This window comes from Macrobrachium nipponense, chromosome 30, assembly GCF_015104395.2.
Source record: "Macrobrachium nipponense isolate FS-2020 chromosome 30, ASM1510439v2, whole genome shotgun sequence".
Classification (NCBI taxonomy): Eukaryota; Metazoa; Arthropoda; class Malacostraca; order Decapoda; family Palaemonidae; genus Macrobrachium; species Macrobrachium nipponense.
In genome coordinates, this window is record NC_087218.1 from 19,100,523 (window position 1) to 19,114,872 (window position 14,350).

General features: G+C 46.2%; 1 protein-coding gene and 1 pseudogene across 1 annotated transcript in view; one reads left to right on the forward strand and one right to left on the reverse strand.

The window, feature by feature from the left end:
- The window catches only part of LOC135201940 (adipocyte plasma membrane-associated protein Hemomucin-like), a 29,456-nt gene extending 18,177 nt beyond the window's left edge, over nt 1-11,279 (reverse strand). The window contains exons 1-3 of the mRNA XM_064231223.1: nt 11,177-11,279; nt 9,081-9,193; nt 8,221-8,438 (exon numbers count right to left, since the gene is read on the reverse strand). Of these exons, the coding sequence (XP_064087293.1) occupies nt 8,221-8,438; nt 9,081-9,190 (328 nt within the window). The 5' untranslated portion in view covers nt 9,191-9,193; nt 11,177-11,279. The remainder of the gene's footprint in view (nt 1-8,220; nt 8,439-9,080; nt 9,194-11,176) is intronic.
- Nucleotides 1-14,350, forward strand: part of LOC135202355 (adipocyte plasma membrane-associated protein Hemomucin-like) — a 171,263-nt pseudogene that overhangs the window by 95,052 nt on the left and 61,861 nt on the right.

Below are 14,350 nucleotides of genomic sequence, written 5' to 3' on the forward strand. Positions count from 1 at the left end.
AATAAATTATAATACATAGTACCTTTCTTCTTCTCAAATACAATTTGCAAAGTAGCTGCCTAGCCGGCATATTATCAATTTTCTGTACCATTTTTCATTTCTAGGATAATTATATTGAATATTATCTTTAATAAAATTATAATTTTAACTTAGTTCAGATGGTCCAAGTCCAGTATGAGTTGGAACTTGCAAAGGGATTTGTGCTTTTTTTTTTGTTGAATATTTTGTTATTCTATACCTGAGAAACAAAATCTGGTCCCTTTGTAATCTTATCTTTATTTGTGTACCAGTATCTCATTTTTCTTGGGATTACTCAATAAAAATGACAATTTGTCCAAAATTGCATTTTTCCTAACTATACAAACCTGAGGTCCTTTTACAATAGGAAGGTACTAGCGGCAGCTGGATAGGTCGTAAGCTTTCGAACAAGGGGTTCGGTAGTTAACTGCTTGTCCGACAGGCGCGCGCGCGCGCGACTGGTAGGTAAACAAATCACTTTTAGTTTTGCTTTTGGCCAAGCAAAAACTGCAGAGTGAGGGGTGGCATGAGGTGGGGCTATGTGTAAAAGACCTCAGTTTGTATAGTTAGGAAAAATGCAATTTTGGACAAATTGTCATTTGTTCCGACACGGCATACAAACCTTCGGTCCTTTTACAATAGGAAGACTCACTTCTTGGTGGGAGGAATCTGAGTCTTTTGTGAACAGACTGGTGTTCGCCCAACCTTGGAATGCCTCCCTGGTCGTAAGAGCGAGGGAGGGATCCAAGCCTCTGTCCGATTGATCGGGTGTGCACCCGCGATCAATGGTCAGACCTCTGGACCAAGTACTAAGAGAGAGGCAAGCGTATCTCTTCGTACCAGCAAACAAGAACAAGTTCCTATTTGCAAGAGGCAACATAACGTTATGGTTTGTCTCTTGTTGGCATCCACTTCCCCCCCCTTGTAGGAGGAAGTGGTGGATATTCGCTCCCATCCCTAGTGAAGGGATAGGATGGGGCTCTGTCGAGTAGCTCACCGGCATCTCGTCCTTATCCAGCAAGGTGATGACCGTATCCCCCTACCCACAGGTAGAGGGGTAGAAAAAGATAGGAAGAGAAGCCAGTCACTCTCTCATTCACTTATCTATTCTTACAGTCACACCAGGACTCGATGCTGTTCAGCCTGCTAGGGTCTGGGTTAGCTGACAACGTGTTGAGCAGCCACCACGGGTCCTAAGGAAAACGATCCAAGGACCTGTGGGCAATATCCAAAAGGTAGAAGGAGGTGCCAGTGGTCTGGTTGTACCAGACCCCTGCCTTCATTACCTGCGCCACGGAGAAGTTCTTGTGTAACTCGAGGGAGTGTACTTCTAGGTCATCTTGGTGCTGACGAAGAGTCTTCAACACTCAGCCTGGATGTCGAGTTTCTTCAGAAAGCGCGGTCGCGCTTTCACAGGACAAAGCAGCATCTCCTTCGCATCGAAGGCGGTGAAGTCCATTAGGGAGGGGATTGTGAAGGACTCTAACCGATCGTCAGGAACCGAAGGGTTCAGAGTCTTCGCTACGAATTCGGTACGAAATCGAGCGTCACGAATCCCCATCCCCTGGATGCTTGACTTCGCAGGAAAAGTCATGCAATTACCTCAGAGGAAAAGAAGGAATGGTCGTATGACCTATCCCTCTTCTCGACTTCGGTGATGTCCTGTACCCATACTGGTCTATCCGTCTGCGCGACGTTGTTGTTCTCGGTAGTGGATAGGACACCGACACTCAATGGTGGGTGTCGATGGTATGGGTACTGTGACAAAGCCGTTAGGACGAAGAAAAGATTGTTATGGAACAACCGAACTAAGTCCACAGCGAAGTTCGTAACAGACTTGGGCGCTCTGACAGCTGCCTACTGACTGCGTTCGGTAGGAGGCAAGTTGTCCAAGCACCCGAGCAAGTCACGTGACCTTCGCCTTAAAAGGGTTATGCCAAGAGACTAAACAAATAATTTGTTCGTCACCGATGCCAGAAGGCAAGGTGATGACTCTCTTAAGCATGTGCCCAACAGGCGAAAGTCAATTGCCTTCTAGAGACCGAGGTCCTTGATGGCAAGATATCTCATAGTATGAGTTGATTCTCGGGTAAGGAGAAACACACTATGTACGTTGAAGACGAAGGTGTACAGAAAATGCAACCTACGTCTTCACAGCTGAAACCGAGAGAAGGATTCTCAAGATTCTGAACCTGTGCTACAAAGACTGAGAACGCTAACCGCTATTGATTGCTGTCCGGTGAGGATCGTAGTTGCAATAAAAGCGGAGCCGCTTCCAGTAATGAAGACAGGGAACTACTGCCTGAAGAACTGCTTCTCATGGGCTGAACATTTGGAAGTAGAGCTGTCAGTCGGAGAGTAGGCGATGTCTTCTGACATATCTGTTATTCGGGGCGAGCAATGAAATTGCACACCTACGAATACGAGATATTTTTGAAGACAAACTCATATGTCTGCAAAAATCATTCGCATTATCGCAGTGCGATGCAGCGGTTGACTAGTACAGACTTCTGTTACGTGCGGTAAACAGAAAGATGAAAGAGTCCAAGAGATATCTCTGTTGAAATTCTCGCAATGTCGAAGGCGATGAAATCGAGCGTCACAGCAGTAGATGGTCCTTCATTATTGCGAGAATCCCCGTTAATCAGAGACCTAAGTCCATGATTGTTGGGCCAGAGATACGGTTCGGTAGTCAATCCAACCAGGGGAGAGAGAGACGTAACCGACCGTGCATCTCCGAGACCTAGCTGATACTGAGCCGCTATCAGGCAGTTCAATACGCAGTAGCTCTCGGTGACTCGTCATCCTGAGTTGCCAGGTAATCCATTATTCCACGAAGGAATGCGTTCGGCTAGAACCATCGAGCATAAAGAATACGCTCGAGCAATTATATTTAACCGAAACGGATTTCGGTAAATACAAAAGCTGATTTGGTGTTGTCATGACAATACCAAGTATCTAAAATCGAAACTGATAACTGCTGGGAGGTTGCAGGCAACCCCGAGTTGCAGTTCAATTAAGATACAATTCGTCTCGGTCACAAACCGTAGAGTTAACTACGGTATGCGCCTTACCCACGGACAATTCAACTGTTAAAGAATCATGTCGCGAGGGTAATATACGTAGTATATTTGTAGGTTCTGTACCACGACCTCCATCCTAAAATCTTTTCCCCTCGAGGAATGAGAATAAGGATTGGAGATCGACCGCCTTCGTTCTCTAGTCAAGAGAGTGAAGGAGAAGTCTTTCCCAAAGGAAAGCTTCAATGGTGAACAGAATACCGAAGACGATAGTTCAAGCCAAACTGGAAGTTCCCGTCCGTTCTTCTCTATTCCAGGTTTAAGCGCCTACTGTGAGATACTCTTCTTTCAGCAGCAGTCTTCTTCCAAATGCTAGAAATTACAGGAATTCGAGCATAAGCGAGGTTCCCGATTATCGTGTAACAATTATCGGGGATTCTCGCTCCTTTGGACCGTGGTCTCGCCTAAGTGTTTGGAGATCGTAAAAAACTCGAACACTCTTGAGTGCGCTAGAAATTCCGTAGAATTCTAAGCACTCTGCGAAACCCCCCACCGAATTCGTCAAACGATATCGGCTGGTGGTCCTCTCGATTCCCGTAGAAATCGAGAAAGGGCAGGATCCCTCCTCAATGACCGGGGCTTACGTCAGGTAGGACCCGAAGGTCCCCCCGGCCCTAGCGCAGCCCCTAACGTGGGATCTTACAGAGAAATCTCTGTAGGATCCCTCCCCTTTCCCTCGTAGCCGTAAGGAGAGAGGGAATGGGGAGGAATTGGATACTGGCTCGCCTTCCCAGCGGAACTAGCAGTTGGAGAAGAAAAGGAGCAAGCCATCGCCTTACGGCGATGGCCTCTCAGAGCCTGGGAAAACGTATCGTCAGGAGAAAACGTTTTTCCCGGGAGGAGGGTTTACGAACTCATACTGTAGGTAAGTGTCTGCCGCCACTGTGAACGTCGTCTGGGTGGGGCTGATCGACACCTGACAGGAGAGAGCCGATACCGCTCCGACTCATTCCAGTCCTCGTCGAGGTCGAAACCTCAGGAGGACCGAAGGGGTATTTAAATACGGTGTCCGAAGACACGTAGAAACGCCTCTGTCGCAGTAGAGGAGGTGAAGTAGCTTGTTCGACCGGCCAGAACTGAGAGAGCCTTCTTGTCCGGAGACGAGAGGACTACCTGGTTCAACACAGTCGGCAAGCTCCATCGCGCAGACCCACCGTCGATTTGGGTTCCCTCTCGCCCCCGGGCAAAACGACTCGAGCCGAGACGTGGCTCTGCTGGTGGAAGCGGCGATCCTTCCCCGAGGTCATTGTGCTGACGAATCAGCGCCGTAACCTCGGCAAATTTCCTCAGGATCTCGAAGTCACAGCATCTTGCAGAGTGGGACCGTTAAGCCCTTCGAACAAGAGCATATTCCGAGAACCTTCCTCCTAAGAAGGGGGGAACACAGCGGACAGCCCTCTCGGTCTTCCCCATCCACTTGCGCATACGTCCTTGGCCGCGGTCCAAGAACCGTGCCTGGCACGTAGGGCGTCGTGGTGGGATCATGAGGGCGCACCCCTCACGATCACTCCTCAATACCTCGCTCCTTCCCGGTGTAACCCGAGGAGGTTGAAGGTACGGGAGAGGCAGACCTTGACGCTTCCCGGTCGTTGCTCGCTGGCAGAACCAGCAGGCTTGGAGGGCTGCAGCGATCGTCAAACGCGCGGTGGCGATCGAGCTGCAGGCCTGGTCGAACCGTCTCGCTGTGGAGAACGGCTGGACCTGAGCACAGCGGCCCCGATCTCGAGTGTCAGAAGAGCTGGTGCTGGTTGCCGTACCCTGTCGCTTTCTGTGAGCGACGGTCAGGCGACCTGCAGGCTCCACTGTCCGTGAGACCGGTGCTTGTCCTCACGGCACGTCACGTCGCTGGTTCCAGCCGTGGCTGGCACCGGCGAACGGGAGGACCTCTTCCCAGCCTCAGCCGTGGTCGGTCGTGGACCGTCACGTCCCCGGGTAGCCAGCTGTTCGCCGAGAGTGAGAGCTGGTCTGGTGAGAGTCGCATGAGCGGCTGTCACCAGTCTTCCGCCCGTGCCGTGAACTGACGCTGAGCGGACTCAGAGGTCTGGTTCCTGGCTGCCACGGTCGCTGGTAGACGACCGTACACTCGGTACCTCCCCGCGAACGAGAGGCCGAGACGGAGCCCTGATGCAGTGGCAGAACCACTGACACCAGGCCGATGAAGTACCGGTGTTAGCCGGTACCCCTCTCTGTCCCCGTAGTCTTCTTCCTTGCGGAAGAAGAGACGGGCCCCGCTCCCGAAGGAGCAGGAGGACCAGCGGAAGGAACCCTCCCGTCCCACCGAGGTGAGACGGGTCCCGAGAAGCTCCCGAGGGAGACTTCTTAGGAGGGAGGAGGCAGCCTTCTTCTTCCTCAGGCTGTGAAGCCTTAGAAAGTCGAAGGGGAAGAGGCGGCAGCCCGACGACGATGAAGAAGATGAAGACGACGACGACGACACCTTCCCTCCTCTTCTTCGTCAGCTTCCTCAGGACAGACGTAAGATCTGCTATCCAGGGCGGAGCCGGGGCTGCTGTAGCCGAAGCCACAGGGCCCGGACGCACCTGTACAGACAGACCAAAGTCTGGGGTAGTACCACCACGAACCGGGAGACGACATCAGCAGGTATGGGCATCTCAGGAACAGCAGGCCATAGCCAGCACAGCATCAGGTTAGGGGACAGCCCAATCCGGCAGCAACCGGCAGGGACAGCCAGCGCAGCCCAAGCAGGGACAGGCCAGCGCCAGCCAACGGCAGGACAGCCAAGCCTCAGCAACGGCCATGGGACAGTCCAACCAGAATCGGCAAGGTACGGCAAAGGTAGCACCCGGAAAACACAGGAAGTTGGGAGCAGCAGCCAGCAACATCCTGGTACCGGCGGCGGCAGGTCCAGGGGCGAGCTCTAGGGCAGCGGAAGTGTGTCGCTGCAGCGCGGCAACCACGAGCGGCGGCGGCACGCCCCCCTCCTCTCGGTACGGCGAACGGCACTTCACAGCGGCTGTAGGCAAGACTGTTACCACGTGAGGCGAGTACACCAGGTGAGGAGGGACGTCGTCACCTGGTTGCGTGGTCACCACTCCATGGGTGACCGCAGTAGGCCCAGACATAGAACCGCAGCCCCTGGACACTAGCACGCCCTGCAAATGGAAGGACGCCCATACCTCACCAAGGTCCACCCTCGTGGCAGTAGCACCTGCGGAAATAACAGTAGTAGCGATTAGTGGGGGGGAAGTCCCCTCGCGCCGGGGGGTGAGCCCTCTCCGAACGAGTGGAAGACCCCTAATAACAATTGTACATCGGGCACCGAGCGCCCTCCCCCGCGCTCGACGGATCGGGCGAGGAGAAGAACGCCGATAACCTCCCCCCCCCCACCCCCCCCCAAGGGGAAGGGCCATCTGTGGGAGCTGAGCGGGTTGGGGGTTCTCGTTCCCCACCCCGCACAGTACCCATGTACCCAACAACAATATAAGAGCCGAGAGCAATCGTGCCATCGGCCCGAATGCAAGGGCATAAGGATCAATTCCCTGACTGAGCGGAACTTGAACCAATAAATATTGATGCAATCAATAATAAGGAATAAAATGAAAATGCATCTTGCATTACGATTCACTTCACAATGAAATAAGGGCTTCGGAATTCGATGCGCATTTTGCGCCCTCGGTACCGAGCGCAAGGGTAAAAGGATCCATTCCTTACCTTTATGGATCAAGGTTTATGGAAACCTTGATCCATAATGAATTGATGCAATCAAAAAATATATGAAAATGAAAAGAATACTGCGCTTGCGATTTCACTTTCATACAAATTAAAAAGGGGAAGGAATCAATTCCCACGGGAAATAGCGGAACGCATTGATCCCAGTAAACAATGCAATCTCAATAAAAATGAAAATGAAAAAGAACTGCACTTGCGATTTCACTTCATTCAAAATAAAAAGGGGAAAGGATCAATTTCCGGTAAGCTCGGAAACTGATCCAAAATGAGTATTGCTATCAAAATCAATAATATGATGAAAATGAAAAAGAATACTGTACTTGCGATTCCACTTCCATACTGAATAAGTTTTTCCAACCCAACCCAAATATACGCCTCGGAGCGAGCGCTCCCGCCCTCGGCACCGAGCATACAAAATACGAGGATCATTTCTGGGAAAATGAATTCCCGCACTTACGCCCTTCAGTCCCGGCACTCGGGTAATCGGAGGGCGTGGTGAAACCAAGATCCTTTAATTCAACAATTGAAATTCAATGGGAAAATAAATAGTGAAATGATTGTACTTACAATTCAGTTTCACTAGATAAATAGAAAAAGGAAAAAGAAAAAGACAATCAATGCCGAAAAGCAACGACGCGATGAATGGAAGCGGGCAGAGAAGCGATGATACACGTCCACACGCCAGCAGGCGAAAGCAAAAGTGATTTGTTTACCTACCAGTCGCGCGCGCGCGCCTGTCGGACAAGCAGTTAACTACCGAACCCCTTGTTCGAAAGCTTACGACCTATCCAGCTGCCGCTAGTACCTTCCTATTGTAAAAGGACCGAAGGTTTGTATGCCGTGTCGGAACAAACAATTTCTGTACTATAATGAGGCAAAGGATTAACCCTTCCATTACCAGGACCTTTCATAATCTAAATAAATGAGTCTGTTAACTGTTTCTAGCCAATGTATAAATTAAAACTCAGAATAAAAGTAAAGTATATTAGTGATTTCAGATTGTGCCTAAATTGTTAAAAGTCTTCCAATGGTAGCCATAATATAAGCCAAACTGTTTCCAGGTAATAAAGTTATTAAATAAAATTTAAGGCTTTGAAACTGGTTATATAACCCAATTATATGACCTCTCAACTTATGAACCTTTAAAATACAATAACCAGAGGGCAAGAATGATTTTAGTTACTATATATTCTCCTAAATAACAGTAATATGGAGGTAACAGGTATTGATATCGGCCAAAAATTTTGTATCAGTGCATCCCTAAAGTTTACCACTCCCAACTTTTTATGGTTATCAAAAATTTTTTAAAAAAATTAAAAAATCTAATAGTACAGCCAACCCCAGGACTATGTGCTAAGATTGCTCCTGTAATGGCTATATAATAGTTATACAATTATTAAATTATCATAGGAAAACCAAAACTAACTTTACTTACCACAACCTGGTCCAATAGTAGCAACAGTTTGAAAATGGTCAAAGTTCTTTCCCCATACTCTCAGGATTTTTCCATTGTGCAAGCTTGTGAACAACTCATATCGGTCCCGAGAAGCTACAGACTCAGGACCAGTTATCTTGCCATCTAAAATGCGTCCAGCATCGTTAAGTAAGTCATTCTTTGCCAATGGTCCCTCAAAGGGTAACGTTTTATCTACCCTAAAAGATGACAAAATGAGTTATGATCTAATACCAAATAAACCTGGATAACATGTGATACAAAATTTCATGTTATCACATTAGTATATCCCACTCACACTATATAAAGTTGCTGCAGAATTGCAGGACAACACTAATACACAGGCTCATCGTAAAATGCAGTATTGATACTAAAGGGTCCCTATTTAAGGGACTATTACCAAGATGATGATCTAGTGCTGTTATGTAAGGATGGGGAAAACCTAGACAGTTTACCAATCAATGCTGGACCAAAGCAATATCAAGTTCAGATGGTGACTGGATTAGTCTACTTTATATACAGTACACACACTTCACCATTAGCTTATACTGAATCTTATGAAACCTAAACCTCATCATTCTAGTGACAGAGTAGGGCAAAGAATATTATCAGCAAGTTGTCATCTAATCAAGACAATTAGGGTCAGAGCCCAGCACTGGGACCTATAAAGAAACCTAGTGCTAAGACTTAAAATCAGGAGATATTTCTTGATTCTTCATCACTGAGAATGCATAGTGCATAATGACAGTCTAAAACTGAATTCTAATGAAAATCTGAGCTACACAAAACCAATCTGAATAACCATTTTCATAAACTGTTATAAATTATAGTACCATACTTACTCATAATATGAAAATTTCACATCTGGGGGAAGACCTGGTAATAAAACTAGAACCAACAGGAGTACAGTTATGTCCACCACAACACGTCCTACTGAACGTAAAATACCCATGATCTGCAATGAAAAACACAGATGGGGTTTGATAACTTGAAAATAAATACAGGCAACCCAATTTTTAATGTTAAATCAAATCGCAACACTCAATTGCATAAAATAACACAGCTTCCACACAAGTAATGGTTTGAAAGAGAACAAATTGAGAAGTATATACTAAACTGACACATAATGGAGGAAAATAAAATACTGATCAAAATACAGTCCTAAATTTTGCCTTGCTCAAACCATCATCCAGATACTGAAAACCATGAATGCATTAGTTATACAAGCTATTTTACATTTGTGGCCAGCTTACATGCAGATCAAGGACATACTATCACAAATGATATACATCATAACCTAGGACACCATGCCTTGATCTGCCCGGGGAGATCTGGACAACCCCAACGTGATATTGTGAATATTAGACTGACATGTGCATAACCCTTATGCAAAATCACATAAAATCATGGATAACATTCTCAGCTGCATGCAAAGTGCCTCAATACATTAACACAATTTTAAAGTAGGTATGTGTACTTGATAACACACTACCATTATTATGATTGTTTTATACCTAAAAATAAAACACTTGGCATTATCATAACTTAGGAAATGTTCTCTTCAATTAGGCTTACTATTGACTTCCAATCATAATGCACACATGTCGACTACTGTATAACTAGCTTAAGTACGTATTCACTAATATTGTATTACAATTAAAAAAACAATAAAATCCAATGAAACAGACAGGCATTGTTGTTACATAGCAGATGAAGTTAATTATTGGAGGAGTAAGCTCCATTGCAACACTTGCCTAATAAGGCACTATAGCTGGTTCACTTAAGGTGGATTCTCGGATGAGCCCTATGCTTACGAGACGTTTGTTTGGCAGCCGCTGATTGGCTGGTACCTGGAGGTAGGCAGCTCCCAGCCAATCAGCGGCCGCCAAACAAACGTCTCGTAGGTGTAAGGCTCACCCAAGATTCCACCTTAAGTGAACCAACTATAGGCTACATCATAAGTGAGGTTAGACTAGATGCATTCCTGGTGGGCTCATTACATACATATTTACCCTGACCTGGAGAATAGGCTTTGCAGCCCATGAAGGTGTAATAAGCTAAGATGGAAAGCTACTGGCTTCTAGTACATAAATTTAGGATCAAACAAAGAACAGCCTTGCTTAAAAATTTATCTATTTATCAAATATTAGTCAGTTCTATGCTATACTGCTCATATTCAAAGTTCTACCTTATTTTCTACATGACATTAATTTGGGTAAACACAGCACAGCTGAAAATGCTTAGATAAAAATGTGGAGTGAAAAATATGGATAGGATCATGAATGAAAGAATAATGGGAACCACTAAAGTTGTTAAACTACCACAGTAGGCCCCCGAAAGAAGACTCCAGTGGTATGGCTGTGTGGTGATAAGGAATGAGACAGGGCCTATTTAGGGAGGAGAGTGATGCAGATGGAGGTGCCTAGTGGAAGAGTGAGAGGAAGAGTACTGTATAGTGAAAGTGGTTAAACATTGTTGTTAAAGAAGATCTGAGAGACAAACAACTTTCAGAGGACAAAGTGCATGATCGAGCCAGGTGAAGGAAAGGTGTCAGAAACATCGACCCCACATACGAGTGGGAATAGATGCAGAGAAAGAATGTTAATTAGGGTAAATTTCAGATACCAATGAAATAAATGATAACTTTAGATGAACATGGTAGCACACTACACACAAAAATAGCTTAAATAAGCCAGCAGCACACTGAATTGTAGAGGTACTAAATAAAGTGAAGGAAAACAAATAAGAGTAATAAGTTGACTAATACTAGTATATCTTTTTCTCATTTTATGTTGATTTTCTAGGCAAGCCATCCTGATGTTTTCTATTAAGAAAAAACAAGGGTAAAACTTGAAACTACTACCGCACCTACGCACCCTTCTAGGTTAGGCAACATAACAATTTGTCGAAAATTGTATTTTTCCTTAACTATACAAACCTGAGGTCCTTTAACAATAGGAATGGTACTTAGCGGCAGCTGAACTGGTCGTAAGCTTCGAACAAGGGAGTTCGGTAGTTAACTGCTTGTCCCGCAGTTGGTGGTCAGCTCGACTGCAAGGAGAGGAGTCACTTTGCTTTAGGCCCAGGAAAATGCAGAGTGAGGGGTGGCATGAGGTGGGACTATATGTAAAGGACCTCAGGTTTGTATAGTTAGGAAAAATTATACATATTGTTAAGATACAATAAAGTTTTGTACATACTTGCCTGGCAGATACGTACATATTTAGCTATAAACTCCGTCGTCCCTGACATAATTTCAAAACTCGCAGCACACGCGACAGGTAGGTCAGGTGATCTACCATTCCCGCCGCTGGGTGGCGGGATCCAAAACCATTCCCGTTTTCTAATCAGATTTTCTCTTCCACCTGTCTCCTGAGGGGAGGCTGGGTGGGCCATTAATTGTATATATCTGCCAGGTAAGTATGTACAAAACTTTATTGTATCTTAACAATATCATTTTTGTACATGCAACTTACCCAGCAGATATATACTTAGCTGATTGGCACCCTTGGTGGAGGGCAAGAGACAGCTAACTACAAAATAAAAACAGGAAACAACCGATGTTGTAGGATATATATCCTTGGTTCTTACCTGGTTTGGGCAGAAGACTTCATGATTACTGTCTATGAGTCTGCATGCCTGATTACTGTCTATGAGTCTGCATGCCTCAAGAGCTTCAGCGAGGTAGGGACCTATGACTGAATAGCCCTTCTGGATCATGTCAATGGGGGCTAGCCCGCTTACGCGACAGAGCCTATATGGATCGTGTCAATGGGGGCTGACCCACTTATATGACAGAGCCTTGTCCTGTATCATATCAATGGGGGCTAGCCCTCTTACATGACAGAGTTTTAGGTTTTTAATTACCAAAAAACGAGGAGCACTAAAGTCAATCCCGAACACCTGACCATCCTAACAATGTTAGAGCTTGGAATTGAAAGGGGGGTTCTTCCTATACCCTCTTTCAATCGACCATAAAAACAAACACCACAAAAGCTAAAATAGAAAAAATTAAGCTAAACTAAAATAGAAAAAATTAAGCTAAACCTCAGCTCCTCTTCCCAGCACTGAATCGCGGATACGTAAGCTCCGAGTGAGAAGCACTTCTCATATGTAACCCTCATGTCTCTTAAGTAATGAGCAGCGAAGACAGAGTTACACCTCCAGTAAGTGGACTCTATAAGAGCCTGGAGAGACCACGTCTTGTGAAAAGCCATTGAGGTTGCTATGGCCCTCACTTCATGCGCCTTCACTCTGAGGAGCTTAAAGTGCTCATCACCACAGGAGAGATGAGCCTCCTTAATTACATCTTTAATGAAAAACGTTAGTGCGTTCTTCAAAATGGGTCTTTTCAGATCCTTGACCAAGCACCAGAGGCTATCTTCTGTACCTCCTAGTTGAGTCTTCTTTTGTAAGTAAAACTTGAGGGCTCTGACAGGACACAAAGTCCTCTCCAGCTCTTTCCCTGTAATAGAAGAAAGCCCTTTCACTTCAAAGCTTCTTGGCCACGGCTTGGAAGGGTTTTCATTCTTCGCTAAGAAGAGTGTCTTGAATGAGCAAATAGCTGAGTTCTTCTTAAAGCCAACTCTGCCTTCCAATGCTTGTAGCTCACTTACCCTTTTTGCTGTTGCTAGAGCGAACAGGAACAACGACTTCCTCGTCAAGTCTCTAAAGGAAGCTTTATGAGAAGGTACGAACTTGTCAGTCATGAGGTATTGAAGGACCACATCCAAGTTCCAACTAGGGTTCCTCTTGGTCTGGTTTTTCGAGGTCTCGAAAGACCTAATAAGATCATGCAGATCCTTGTTGTCTGAAACATCCAGGCCTCTATGCCTGAAAACAGAGGCCAGCATGCTTCTGTACCCTTTAATTGTTGATACGGCCAGATTACATTTTCTCCTTAAGTAAAGGAGAAAATCAGCGATGTCCGTTACAGAGGTACTGGAAGAGGATACTTTCTGAGCCTTGCTCCATCTTCTGAACACCTCCCACTTCCACTGGTACACGCGTAACGTGGATGGTCTCCTGGCTCTTGCGATAGCTTTCGAAGCCTCGCGTGAAAATCCCCTCGATCTAACGAGTCCTTCGATAGTCTGAAGGCAGTCAGACTTAGAGCGGGGAGGTTCTTGTGAAATCTGTCGAAGTGGGGCTGTCTGAGGAGATCGCTCCTTAGTGGGAGCGATCTGGGAAGATCCACTATCCACTCCAGTACCTCTGTAACCCAGTCTAGGGCTGGCCAGAAGGGAGCAATTAACGTCAGCTTCGCTCCTTCTGAGGAAGCAAACTTCCTTATTACCTCCCCTACTAGCTTGAAAGGGGGAAAAGTGTACCCGTCTACGCCCACCCAGTCCAGCAGGAGGCCGTCTATGGCTATTGCTCTTGGGTCTGCAATCGGGGAGCAATAATTCTCCTGTCTCTTGTTCCAATTGGTTGCGAACAAGTCTATATTTGGTCTTCCCCATAATTCCCACAGCTGATCGCAAACTTGTGGATGGAGGGTCCACTCTGTGGGGAGGACTTGGTTTTTCCTGCTTAGCAGATCTGCACGGACGTTTCTTTCTCCCTGCACAAACCTGGTAAGAAGAGAGATTTTTCTCTCCTGTGCCCAGAGCAGCAACTCCTTCGCTGTCTCGTAAAGGGAGAATGAATGCGTTCCTCCCTGTTTCCTGATATAGGCTAGGGCTGTCGTATTGTCCCACAACCATAAAACACAAGTTAAAAACCCACCTAATCCCTAAAGGATAGGATGAGTGTTACCTCCTGCCCCCAAAACAGTGTCTGCAGCAATGTATGGTCCGAGGGAGAAGCAATTTTCGTATGTCACTTTCACCTCCCACAGGTAGTGTGAAGCGAACACCGAATTGCTTCTCCAAAATGTGGCATTCATATCTTTGAGTCCATATTTTTTGTGAAAGCTACCGAAGTAGCAATAGCTCTCACCTCGTGAGCTTTCACTTTCAGAAGCTTCAAATCACTATCACTGCACTTATCATGAGCTTCTTTAATCGTACTTCTTATGAAGAACGCCAGTGCGTTCTTCGACATAGGAAGATCAGGCTTCCTCACTGAACACCACAAATTGTCAGACGAGCCTCTGCAAGCTTTAGTTCTC